The sequence below is a fragment of the Odocoileus virginianus genome, chromosome 31 (genome assembly GCF_023699985.2).
Source record: "Odocoileus virginianus isolate 20LAN1187 ecotype Illinois chromosome 31, Ovbor_1.2, whole genome shotgun sequence".
Lineage (NCBI taxonomy): Eukaryota > Metazoa > Chordata > Mammalia > Artiodactyla > Cervidae > Odocoileus > Odocoileus virginianus.
Genome location: NC_069704.1, coordinates 10,783,148 through 10,797,118, shown reverse-complemented (window position 1 = coordinate 10,797,118; position 13,971 = coordinate 10,783,148). Strand labels below are relative to the sequence as shown.

The following is a 13,971-nucleotide window of genomic DNA, read 5'->3' as shown; positions in this document are numbered from 1 at the left end:
ATTTTGCCTATAAGCTTTTTGACTTGGAAAATCTAGGTGCATATTAAAAAGCAGAGATATCACTTTGCCAATAAAGGTCCATATAGTCAAAGCTATGGTTTTTCCAATAGTCATGTACAGATGTGAGAGTTGGACCATAAAGAAAGCTGAGCACTGAAGAATTGATGCTTTTGAACCATGGTGTTGGAGAAGACTCTTGAGAGTCCCTTGGATTGCAAGGAGATCAAACCAGTCAATTCTAAAGGAAATCAACCCTGAATATTCATTGGAAGGACTGAAGCTGAAGCTCTAATACTTTGGCCACCTGATGTGAAGAGCCAACTCATTGGAAAAGACCCTGATGCTGAGAAAAGTTGAAGGTAGAAGAAGCAGGGTGGTGGAGGATGAGATGGTTAAATAGCATCACTGACTCAATCATCACTGACTCAATGGACATGAATCTGGGCAAATTTCGGGACATAGCAGAGGACACAGGAGCCTGGCATGCGACCTCTATGGGGTCACAAAGAGCTGAACATGACTGAGCAACTGAACAACAGAAAACAGCATGACCTGTGTGTGACAGCTCTTCTGACCCTTTGGGTCTCCATCAAGGATGAACGTTCTTTCTTCCCCTTGACCTAAAGGGTGTATGAATGAATGGTGGGGCTATTCTGAGGAATCAACAGGCTGCCTGCGGAAGTGTGTGGCCCGTGAGTCAGAAGCACTGTGCTCGCCTCTCGATTTCACCACCCTTCTCACCGGCACCCTATTTGGTTTTCAATGCAACACTTGTCTCTGTCCTTCAACATTCCAAAAACCTTCATTCTCCCCTGAGGTCAGCAATATATTTAAAGCGCATGCTTTCATCTCGCTCCCATCAGTAAGATTTAACTTAACGTAAGATATTCAGAATGGAAATTCCATGCACTTTTCTTCTGGGAAACCAGCTGCTTGCATATTCCAGGTCCAAACCCCTTGCCTCACATTTCTGGTAAAATTCAAAAGTTTACGATTTTACTAAAACAGAGTCCCATCTTAGGCAACGAAGCATATCTCTTCTTCTTTAAAGAGAGGGCTTGGGGCCTGTTCTTCTCTGGTGTGTTTGCTTAGAACTTTCACACTTTTTTTAAAATTGCAAATTCTTTAAAGTGGGTATATACAGAAAACAGGCAGGCAGGGTCTCAATAAATTCAAATAGCTCAACAGTGCCCCCTGGTGGCCATGAGCACAGATTACAGGGTGTGTGAGTTACCAGGCTGAGTTTCTTGTATAAAACAAGGTATAAATGAGTCTCAAGATGAAACTCTCTCTCCCAAATCAAAACATATGAAATGCTGATATGAATCAGCAATGCAAAGCATCCAAACAGGATAAGGACCAAAGAGTAGGAGACTGAATAGCGATTCATCTTGATAAATCACCATGGGAAGAAATACCCAAATTGAACATTTCCTTCCAACTCACCAGCTGGTGAATTCTTTTTTGGTCTAAAGCTTTTATTAACTAACCAGGCATTTTCTCAATGCCAATACCACCCGCTGGCCATTTTGAGATTAGTCTTCATATGCATTCATTACAAAAATATTTCTTTGCTATGCTATCATTGTCTTTACGTGGGCTAGCACGATCCTTATGTGTTGGGGATTCAAGGCAGAACACACAGACAAAAATCTCTGCCATCAGAGTGCTCCTATTTTAGTAGGGGAAAGAAAACAAACAAGTAAAATTCAAAATACAAGTTCTGAAATGAGTTCTGTGAAGAAATTCAAATAGAGGAAATGGATAGAGAGTGATGGGGTGGTGATGGGGAGGTGATTTTTGAAAGGGTGAATTTGAGCAGAAACCTGAGTGATAAGGCTTCCCTGGTGGCTCAAGGGTAAAGAATCTGCCCGCAATGCAGGAGATGTGGGTTTGATCCCTGGGCCAGGAAGATCCCCTGGAGAAAGGAAATGGCCACCAGCTCCAGTATTCTAGCCTGGGACATCCCATGGTCAGGAGCCTGGTGGGCTGCAGTCCATGGGGCCGCAAAAGAATCGAAAATGACTTAGCGACTACAGAACAATGACAACAAGTGGAGAGAGTATCCAAGGTGAGTACGCACCCGATGGAAAGACCTGGATGCAAGAACAAGTCTGACCCGTTTAAGAAATAGCAAGGAAGTTAGGGAGGCAGCTGATGCTTAGTGAGAGAGAGAAAGGGCAGAGGGAGATGAGCTCAGTGAGGTAGGCAAGGGCCAGACTACATGTTCCAGGGTCAGGCACATGGATTCTATTCCAACACTAACGCAAACTCATCCAGCAGTTTTGAGCTGGGTATGACATGTTCTTATGTGAATGTTTTTCTTTTTTTATTAATTTTTTATTGGAATATAGTAGATTTACAATGTTGTGTTAGTTTCAAATGTACAGCAAAGTGAATAAGTTTTACATATACATATATCCACTCTTTTTTTAGATTCTTTTTCCAGACAGGTTATTAGAGTATTGAGTAGAGTTCTTTGTGCTATACAATAGGTCCTTATTTGTTATCTATTTTATATATAGTTGTGAAAGTGAAAGTTGCTCAGTCGTGTCCGACTCTTTGCAATCCCATGGACTATACAATCCATGGAATTCTTCAGGCCAGAATACTGGAGTGAATATCCTTTCCCTTCTCAGGGGATCTTCCCAACCCAGGGATCGAACCCAGGTCTCCCACATTGCAGGCTGATTCTTTACCAGCTGAGCCACAAGGGAAGCCCAAGAATACTGGAGTGGGCAGCCTATCCCTTCTTCAGCAGATCTTTCCAACCCAGAGATCAAGCTGGGGTCTCCTGCATTGCAGGCAGATTCTTTACCCACAGAGCTATCGGGGAAGCCCTATATATGGTTGTGTGTATATGTCAACCCCAATTTCCCAATTTATCCTGCCCATCCTTTCTCCCCAGTAACTATAAGTTTGTTTTTTATATCTGTGACTCCATTTCTGTTTTGTAAATAAGTTCATTTGTAGCATTTTTTAGATTCCACATATAAGCAACATTACATATTTGTTTTTCTCTGTCTGATTTACTTCATTCAGTATGACACTTTGCATGATCTTATTAAATTTTTTTTATTTCAATTTTTTAAATTTTTTTAATGTTTTGGCTGCACTGTGCAACATGTGGGATTTTAGCTCCCAGGGATGAAATCCATGTCCCCTACATTGGAAGTGTGACATCTTAACCACTGGACTTAACCACTTAATCCCTTGAGTGATCTTTTTAAAGCTCTGGTGAAGATGAAGACAGCAGCAGGTGACAGGCAACTGTGAAAGCAGGGAGAAGATTTAGAAGCTATTGCAGGAGTCCAAGCAAGAAATTGCTGGCTTGGATTAAGTTGCTAGTTGTAAAGGCAAAGGGGGTAGAAGTGGTTGGATTCATAATGTTTATTTCAGAAACAAGCCAGCTTGTTAGGGACTAGAAACTGGTGGGAGAAGCAGAATCAATTAGAATTACTTTATGGCTTGAGCAGTCAGTGAATAGGAATGCCAATAACTGAGACAGAGAAGCCTGGGTGGAAAACAGATTTGTAGGGTAAAGACAGAGATCAGAAATCAAAAGTTCTATTGGTCTTGCTTATTAAATGTTCAAATAGGATATCGGAGACAGGAAGATAAATGGAGCTCAGAGGAGAGAACGTGACTAGGACACATATTTGGGGACTGTCAAAATACGGGTATTGTTTGTAGCCATGAGACTGGTAGAGATCACCGAAGCAGAAATGGTTATGAAGTAAAAGGATGAGAAGGCAGAGGGCGGAGCAACATTAAAGTCGATGGAACTGGTGAAAAAGACTGGGAAAGAGCAGCTGGCAAGGCAGCAGGATCCAAGAGCCAAGAGAAAAGGTGTTTCAAGGAGGGGATGCCAAATGCTCTACAGAAAATCAGATAAGAATAAAATTGGCTGGTGGATTTGGCAAGATAGAGACACTCCCAGTAAAGCATTGAGAACAAATGCCTCTGGACTGGAAACAGTTAAAGTTAGAAGAGGAGGTAAGGATGTGGCGCCTCCACAACATTCTTCCAAGGAGTTTCTTTGTAAACAGGGGCTGAGAAAAGACAGCTGCTGCAGGGAATATGGGATCCAAAGAAGTGTGTCTGTCTTTGTTTTCATTTAAAAAGGAGATATGACAACATACCAGTGCAGTGGTGGGACTCATTATTTACTAGGGCAACAGATGAGGCAAGAAGGGATGGCAGGATTAAGGGAAGATTGAGAGTAGGGACCAAGAAAGAAGATAAAATACAGGTTCTGCCTGCAGGCAGCCCTGGGAGATTTGGGGAGTAGAAAGTCCTCACCTGACTACTTCTAATTTATCAGGGAAATAAGACACAAGAAACTAATACTCTGATAATTAGCTCAGAGTGTGTGTGTTGGGGGGCTGGAGGACACCATCACAGATTTGAGGAGAGATGAGAAAATGAGTGGAAAGTGATTTCTAGGGTACTAGAGTGGGACTGCCAGTCATTCTCCCTGAGAGGGTAACCTACTCTTAAGGTATTTGTAACAGAATGAAAAATATGTGAGAAAAAAACAATCATAGGACAAATTCTTCTTAGGGATGAAATAGTTCAAATATCCAGAAGGAATGTAACCAACACTCATGGACACACTACCCAGATTTACTCAATGCTGCTGTTTTGTTTCAGATTTCTTTTTAAGAAATAAAACATTACAGTTTCAGGGAAGTCCTTTGAGAACTTCTCTCCAATCTCATATCCTTCTTCCTCTTTCTCTTGAAGTTCGTCATATAATGATAAAAAGTAATAGTGTGCCTCTTTGTTTGAGCCTACACAGCTCTGTGGTGATTGCGTTCATGCAAATGCTGTTATTCAAGATTTACCTGTTATCTGGGTTGTTAGGGAGATGACCACAGGAAGTTCAGAAGACAAAGCCTGGATGCTGACACTGTAGTTGGTACCTGGACTCAGGTCCAAACACGTCTCAGGAGTCTGACTGCTGGCAGTGATATTAAAGATCATTTCCTGGGCAAATCCTTTTTGATACCATCTCTGGCCCCAAATGTGGACCTGAAACAGAAAAGTTCACCAGGTAAATTACTAGCTTGAAAGGTTGAATGCCTGGATACTTAACTTTTTCTCATGAGCACTCTTGCTCTCCATTCTAAAGTTCCTCTAAAAAGTGAAATACATTATGTGGTGTCCTGGATGGGAGGAGGGTTTGAGAGAGGACGGATATATGTATATGAATGGCTGAGTCCCTTCACCGTTCACCGGAAACCACCAGAACATTGTCAATCAGCTATACCCCAATACAAAATAAAAAGTTTAAAGCTTGAGAAAACAAATATGAAATACAAGCAGAGCTGTAATACTATAAATATTTGGGAAGTCCATAATTACAATATCATCAGTAAAGTAAATATTTTTTTAAATTAAAATGCACAACATGCCCTGAAACTGACAAGTTTCGCCTTTTTTGTTCCCACACACATAACGGCACATGCTCAGTGAGAAAGCCTGTTGGCAAAACTGCAGAAGCAAGGCCAGAGAACAATTTCCTAAGAAAAAAAAAGTTAAGACTCTGAACTAAGGCTTCTCCAGAGCAGGGTGTGCGTTAGGATACTCCTAGCTGGTCTGGTAAGACCTGGGAAGGGTTTTTCTCCTCTGCTCACTGCCTTCTGACATTCCCCAACATCTGGGCCAATAGATGCACTTTTCTTTCTACTTAATTTCTTCTAGCAGCAGCTCATCCCATGGTCTATGCCTTTGTTACAAACATATTTAGCTTTAAAAGTTCCCCTTGACTCTCTAGGCAACACATTCAGGCCCTTATCAGAGGCACTGGTGCGGACAGACACACACCCATGAAAAGTCACTGGCTTCCTTCCGTGGATACTGCCTGAACGTTGGCTCTGTATCAGGCTATGTTACATGGAGAAATTCTCATGTCTTTCTCATCAATCCCCAAAGTCTTCTAACTTCAAATATGCAGCAGAAATGCCCACTTTCTCGCCTCTTCTTTTTTTTCTATTTTTAGAATTGCGCTGTTTTTATTTTTTTTAATTGTTATTGGAGTATAGTTAATTTACAATGTTGTGTTAGTTTCAGATGCACAGCAAAATGAATAAGTTATACATATACATATATCCACTTTTTTAAGATTCTTTTTCATACAGGTCATTAGAGAGTATTGAGTAGAGTTCCCTGTGTTGTACCCCAGGCTTTTACTAGTTATCTGTTTTATATATGGTAGTATGTATGTGCCGGAGAAGGCAATGGCACCCCACTCCAGTGCTCTTGCCTGGAAAATCCCACGGATGGAGGAGCCTGGTGGGCTGCGGTCCATGGGGTCGCTAAGAGTCGGACACGACTGAAGTGACTTAGCAGCTGCAGCATGTATGTGCCAGTCCCTGGGTCTCCCAGGTGGCACTGGAGGTAAAGAACCTGCCTGCCAATGCAGGAGCCGTAAGAGATGTGGCTTCAATCCCTGGGTCGGGAAGACCCCCTGGCAGAGGGCATGGCAACCCACTCCAGCATTCTTGCCTGGAGAATCCCATGGACAGAGGAGCCTGGTGGGCTACGGTCCATAGGGTCCCACAGAGTCAGACACGACTGCAGCGACTTAGCATGCTCACACGCATGTCAGTCCCAGTCTCCCAATTTATCCCTCCCTCTCTTATCCCCAACTTCTAGTTCGTGTGTACCCTTTTTTCAAACTGGAGGATAATTGCCTTACAACGTCGTGGTGGTTTCTGCCATACAACAACGCGAATCGGCCGTAAGTATACACATGTCTCCTCCGTCTTGAAGCTGTCTCCCACCACCACACCATCCTACCCATCAAGGTTGTCACAGAACACTGGTTGAGCCTTCTTTATTATACAGCAACTTCCCAGTAGCTATCTATTTTATATGTGCTAATGTATACGTTTCAACACTACCCTCTCAATTCAGTCCATCCTCTCCTTCCCCTGCTATATCCACAAGGCTGTTCCTATGTCTGATAGGCATTAGTACCTGCAAATAGGCATTAGTACCTTTTTTTTTTTAGATTCCACACATAAATGATATCATATGATATCTGTCTTTCTCTGTCTGACTTATTCACTCAGAATGACAATCTTTGGATCCATCCATGTTGATGCAAATAGCATTAGTTTGTTTCTTTAATGGCTGAATAATAGTCCATTGTATATTTGTACCACATCTTTACCTACTCCTCTGTTGATGGACATTTAGGTTGCTGCCATGCCCCGGCTACTGTAAATAGTGCTACAATGAACACTGGGGTGCGTATATCTTTTTGAATTATGATTTTCTCCGGGTATTTTCTCAGCAGTGGGATTCCTGGCTCATATGCTTCTTGCTTCTTATTGCAATTGTCAGTATAAATCTTTCATTGATTATGGAAGCTATCTAAGTAGTTTGGTTGGTTGGTTGGTTGGTTGGTTTGTTGATATTTTTTGAACCTCCCACATAAGACAAACACCTAAAAAAAGATTGAGTTTCAGTAACTTACTAAATACATCTCCTCTATATCAGCTGTCTTCATACTTCTCCATCTCAAGCAGGTTTCATTAAATATTGAAATGTTACTGATGGTTTGTTTTACTGCAAGAGGAAAAGAATGAGAAGTCAACTTACACCTTATACCAAAATACTACTTTCTAATTGAACAATCTTCCAAAGATAAGCATTTACAAAAGGATGACTTCTGCAGTATTTCAATTTAGAAATTAGTGGTAGCAGTCCAAGAAACTCCATTTTTATATTCCTGTAAACTCAGTCCTGATGAAAGATTCACAATCAAAAGATACCCAATCAGAGGAGCCCTCTTAAAAATTATTTAAGTCTATTCACTGCAAATTCCCTTGGTTTCCTAAGCTAAAACTCATTGTCCTTGCTTTGAATAAACCTCATTTAGACAAAAAGGCACCAGTTTGAAATTCTGAACTGAGAGCAACGTTTCAGCAGAGATTTGAGAACTTCTCCCTGAGGAAATAAAAAAGGCCACCTCAAACACTCAGGCTTTTCATGATGGAAAGTGGGGAATGGCCTCTCTTGGTTTGGGCTTCCTCATCTTTTATTATCAAAGAACCACTTGTTGGTCTCTGCTCAACGTCACAGTAATCAATCCAAAAGATAGTTCAGATCTGGTACTGTGTAATATAGAAGCACATTCTTCAGGCTTTTAAAATAAAGATTGTGAAAGTGTTAATTGATCAGTCATGTCCAGTTCTCTGTGATTCCATGGACTGTAGCCCACCAGGCTCCTCTGTTCATGGGATTCTCCAGGCAAGAATACTAGAGTGGGTAACCATTCCCTTCTCCAGGGGATCTTCCCGACCCAGGGATCGGACCTGGGTCTCCTGCATTGCAGGCACACTCTACTGCCTTAGTCACCAGGGAAGCCCCAAATAAAGACCAGTTATTCAAATCTCTGGTATCAGAGGTTACTTCCTTCAAAGATGATCCCTGTCCCTAAACCAAAAATAATATATCAGACTTGCTAAGTAGTTTCATAGGAATACTGTGATGATTAATAAGTGATAGAGACAACTCCCAAAGCACCTGAAAAAAAAGAAAATCTCAAGACAGCCAACCCTATTGTGTAAGCCCCTTGACCAACAGGTTCCTTTGAAAGAAGCCAAGCCGATGGACGTGACGCTTTTTTATGGATTGGGCAGCTTTGCCCAAAGAAAACCTGTTCCACAGGTCACAAGCTTTACTTCAAATGTTGTAAGACGGAGTAGGGAAGAAAGTATAGGTGATTTAGGATAAGGCAATCTCGCTACTAGGTATGGAAGATGGTGTTAGAGATAAATAGTAGTGGTTCAAGGAATCTCACACTTCTTAAATTTTAAAAACATATATAATTTTAATAGTATTTAAACAGTTCCAGATCATACAAAAAGGTAACAAGTTTCCAATTCATTCAGTATGACTGGATAATCGACAACGCCCAAGCTGTACAAGATGGCACAACCAATAACTAAACATGCTATGCCAAACTCACTTATAAATAAATACAAAATACAAAATAAAATAATAGCAAATAGAAGTCAGCAATACATTCAAAGAATAATATACTAGAAACAAGGGAAATTTACTCCAGGAATACAGAGATGATCATTATTGGGAAAGATATTAATCTATTAAAAGAGAAAAACCATATGGTCACTTTTATAATCATAATGGTTAATATATTTAATGTACATTCCTTTCTAGAAATCGTCATAAACTAGGATTTAATTTGATAGAAACTCACTGATTTAAAAGAGTGTTTATTAGAAACCACCATACTTAGTGGTAAAACAATGAAGCAATTTCTAGTAAAGTTAAGAACAATCCAAGGATGCATGGCCTGACAGCTGCTATTTAGCCCTGTTGTTGTTTAGCCCCTGAGTCAGGTCCGACTCTTTTGCAGCCTTGCCAGGCTCCTCTATACTCAGGAGATTCTAGACAATGCAAACCTAGGCAATGAAAAGAAGAGCTATAAGTGCCAGAAAAAAAGGGATCAAATTATGCCACTGCTAGTGAATCGAAAAGAATCAACTAAAAAACAAATATACAACTGTTTGAAAACAATAGAAAAACAAATAATAGGAATTTGGCAAAGAGCACCCACAGGTAAGAACATAGGAAAACTAACAGTTTTCTGCATATCTGCAAGAACAAGTATGGTGGGCTGAATGATGGTCCCTCCAAAGATGTCCACATCCTAGTTCTAGAGTCTGTATCATGTTACCTTAATGGCATAAAGACTTTGCAAATGTAGTTACAGTGTGGAAGATCATCCTGGATTATCCAGATGGACTCAATGCAGTGACAACGGTTCTTAAAAGAAGGAGACAAGATCAGGGCCAGAGAGAAATTTAAGGTTAAACTGAGGGGCTTTAAAGATTGAGGATGGGACCACAAGCCAAGGAATATAGGCAGGCTCTAAAAACCAGAAAGGGCAGGGATATGGATTCTCCCTTTAAGCCCCCAGGATGAACACAGGCCTGCTGACACAAGTAAACTAAAACCACAAATTAGACAGAGAAATTAAAAGATCTCTATTCACAAGAGAAGAAACTATGAACAAACTTCAAATACTTAGAAATAAATCTAACTAGAAATGTCCAAGACTTGCACTGTGGCAGGAAAAATCAAAATAATACTTTTCTTAAACAGACATGAGACTTTTCTGATAAACAAGGAAAATAAGGAAACAGTGAACAAGCTGGGGAAACAGCATAAACAAGCCTAAGAGGTAAGCAATCTTGATTATTCTTTAGCTGTTCTACAAACACTTGTAGTTAGATTTGTCCTTTACAAAGCTAAACAAAACTAATTACTCTCTGACTCCTTATAAACTATACTCTGCACCTGGCATTATTCTCTTGTAGCATTCTACATTTCAAAAAGGTCACAGGTCAATAACTTCAGAGACACCAGACCTGGTTCCTGTAGCCATTTTGAAATTTTACCAAAAAAAAGCAAAACATTCATTAGGATATAAAATTTTCCCTATCTCCCAGACAGCAGGCCACAGCTCTTGAAGCACTAGCCTACTGTGTTACCCCTTTGCCTGGCAAAGAATAAATCTACTTGTTTATTTTCTCCAAACTCTGTCTCCATTATTTCTATTTGGCATCAGTTGCACAGGGAGTCAAGATTTTGGCAACAACATGAAGATTTTTTTTCTCTGAAGGACATGAAAGAAAACAATAAAGAGAAAAACGCCACATCCTTGAATGGGAAGATAGGAAAGTGCAGATACCAATTCTCCACCAAGTAATCTACAAGTGGAATGTACTTCCAAAGGTGATTCCAATGGTCCTTCTTGGAATAAGTTTACTCATTCATTCAGTAAATATTTAGAAAGTTTTCACCATGTGCCAGGCATGCTTTGGAGCAGGATAAAGTGGTGAGAAAATGATGTCCCTGCACCTAATGGAATTCATTCTAGTGAGAAAGGCAGAAAATATACAAGTGAAAAAATAAATCTTAAAATATAATCTTGGGACTTCCATGGTGGTCCAGTGGCTAAGACTGCGCTTCCAAGGCAGGGGGCCTAGGTTCAATCCCTGGGAAGGGAACTAGATCCTGCATGCCACAAATAACTGTAATGTTACAGTAATGGTAGGTCCACAATTCCTTCTGTTCACAGGAAACATCTCACTGGTTAAATTTAGGTCCATGTTGGTCAGAGAGTGGCTCTCTCTAGATTCCCTTCTTTCCATCTAAGGAGCTCACAGTTTGAACTAAAGGTGGCCTGAACCCCTGCTGAGCTCACTTGGAGTGGAAAAGGATCCCCAGTAGAAGACAGCTCATTCTGAGTCCTTTCCTACCCCACTCTCTGATCCTTTGCTATATTAAATAGTATACACGCCCTGACTCTCATTCAAATTGTCATTCTCTGCTTCATTTTCAGTGGTCACTCTGCCTTCTCTCTCTCCTTTCCCCACCCACAGGGCCAATCTAAGCTAGAAGCCTAAAGCTGAAAAACCAGACCTGCAAGAATGACACAGAGAAGAAAAATTTTGGCTCTTAGTTCATGAGATTCTTAGAAATTATGCTTCAGCTTTGTTAATGCAGGCAAGCAACTCTGGGTAAAATCAGTCATTACTTTCTCAGGGCTCCCAGGGTCCCCTGCAACTTCAAACTACACTTTATGCATTATATTACTATGTATGTATAACTATGCATGTGTGTATTATGAAACACTATGTCTTATTCATTTTTGTACAACTAGTGTCCAGGATAGTGGCGAGCATGGCATTCCCTACTGTTAAAGTGTAAGCAATCAGAGATAAGAGGAAATCTAAGCACCTGATATACTGGGAGTGTGAAAGTTGCTCAGTCATGTCCGACTCTTTGCGATCCCATGCACTGTAGCCTGCCAGGCTCCTCTGTCCATGGAATTCTCCTGACAAATACTGGAGTGGGTTGCATGCCCTCCTCTAGGGAATCTTCCCAACCCAGGGATGGAACCCAGGTCTCCTGCATTGCAAGTGGATTCTTTACCAGCTGAGCTACCAGGGAAGCCCCTACCTGATATATTAACCAAATGGAATACAGATACTATGAATAAGACATGGCTCCTGCCCTTAATATGTAATTAATCTAGAAGTTACACACTATATCAATCTAACAAAAATATAAAGGAATATATAATAAATGTCGTAAGATAAATTTAAGTCACAGTTAACATTTGATAAATGTTAACTTATTAACTTGTTAACTTATTACTTAGATGCTTATTGTGTACCACATATTATGCAGTTTTCCATGGGCATTAACCCATTTAGTCTCACAACAAATCCATAACGTTTTCCCATTTTTATACTTAAGGCAGTTTAGCCACATGAGGTTACATAACTTGCTTAAAGGCACAGAGATTGTAAACAGCAGATCTGAGATCTGAATTTAGATAACCTGACTCCAGAGTAACTGTGCCAAACTCCTCCCAATATTTCCTCCTAGAAAAGAGTATGGGAATTCAGAAAGAAGAACATGTACTTTCAGTTGAGGGGATCATGAAAGAAGGGAATATAGGAACTGAAGAAGAGGGTGAGGGTTCCAGGCAGAAGAAATGGCAGGAGAGCAGAGATTTGAAGGCAGAAAGTTAGCACTTAAGAGTTTATTACAGGGCTTCCCTGGTGGCTCAGTGGGGAAGAATCTACGGGCCAATGCAGGAGACACTGGTTGGACCCCTGATCCAGGAATATCCCACTTGCCACAGAGCAACTAAGCCCGGATACCAGAACTCCCAAGCCTGTGCTCCGAAGCCCACAGACTCTAGGGCCCATGCTCCACAAGAGGAGCCTCCGGAACGAGGGGCCCGCGCCCTGCAAGGGAGAGTAGCTCCCGCTCGCCGCAACTGGGGGAAAGCCTGTGCAGAAACAGAGACCCAGCACGGCCAGAAATAAATTTTCAAAAAAAGAGTCCATTAAGATTAGCGTTCCAGTTACTTCATTGATAATGGTGGCCCCTTAAATTCAAATCTCTCCATACATTCTCCAAAATGCACTTCAGATCAACTGGAAAAGCAAACAGAACAACATAAAACCAAAGCTGTCATCACAACTGGAAGACAAAACTGCAAACTTTAAATCACCTTTTATGAAAAAATGAATAGCAAATCCCAGCAAAGCTATCTCTCAATTGCCCACACATCATTCTAGAGAGGGAGGGGGCTCTAGAAGAGACCTGTGAAAGAGAAGAGGGGAACAAAGGGCCCAATCATGAGTCAGAGTCACTCCCAGAATGAGAAATTCCACCTTAAGGGTGAAAATGCTGAAAAAGAAACCTGGTATATCAGAGTACTAACTACAAGCAAAAGATGAAAAAAATCTATGAGACTTCAGGTCAAACCAGTCCATCCTAAAGGAAATCAACCCTGAATATTCACTGGAAGGACTGAAGCTGAAGCTCCAATGATTTGGCCACCTGATGCAAAGAGCCGACTCATTGGGAAAGACCCTGATAATGGGAAAGATTGAGGGCAGGAGGAGAAGGGAGCCACAGAGGATGAGATGGTTGGATGGCATCATCAACTCAGTGGACATGAATCTGAGCAAACTCTGGGAGATAGTGAGGGACAGGGAAACACTGTGCTGCAGTTCATGGGGTTGCACGGAGTCAGACACAACTTGGCAACTGAACAATGAGAAAGGTATTGCTTCTGGGAAAGAAGAGAATAAAAAGGAAGGAATAGGGATCCTTTGGAAACTATCTGGTGACAGGAAAAAGAAGTGCAGGGAAAAGGTAAGATCCGATCAGGCAAAAGTGAAAGTTGCTCAGGCAAGTCCGACTCTTTGCAACCCCATGGACCATACAGTCCAAGCGATTCTCCAGGCCAGTACACTAGAGTCGTAACCGTTCCCTTCTCCAGGGGAATCTTCCCAACCCAGGGATCGAACCCAGGTCTCCCACATTGAAGGCGGATTCTTTACCAGCTGAGCCACAAGGGAAGCCCCTATAAGTCAAAAGAGAACCCAAAATAGAAGAATACAA

At 41.2% G+C, this 13,971-nt stretch overlaps 1 protein-coding gene across 4 annotated transcripts in view; it reads right to left on the bottom strand.

Moving 5' to 3' along the window:
- Positions 1-13,971, bottom strand: part of SUSD1 (sushi domain containing 1) — a 133,842-nt gene that overhangs the window by 31,379 nt on the left and 88,492 nt on the right. For all 4 annotated transcript variants that reach the window (XM_070459285.1, XM_070459282.1, XM_070459284.1 and 1 more), the window contains 2 exons: positions 7,487-7,578; positions 4,848-5,034 (listed from right to left, as the gene is read on the bottom strand). In XM_070459285.1, coding sequence (XP_070315386.1) covers positions 4,848-5,034; positions 7,487-7,578 — 279 coding nt within the window. The remainder of the gene's footprint in view (positions 1-4,847; positions 5,035-7,486; positions 7,579-13,971) is intronic.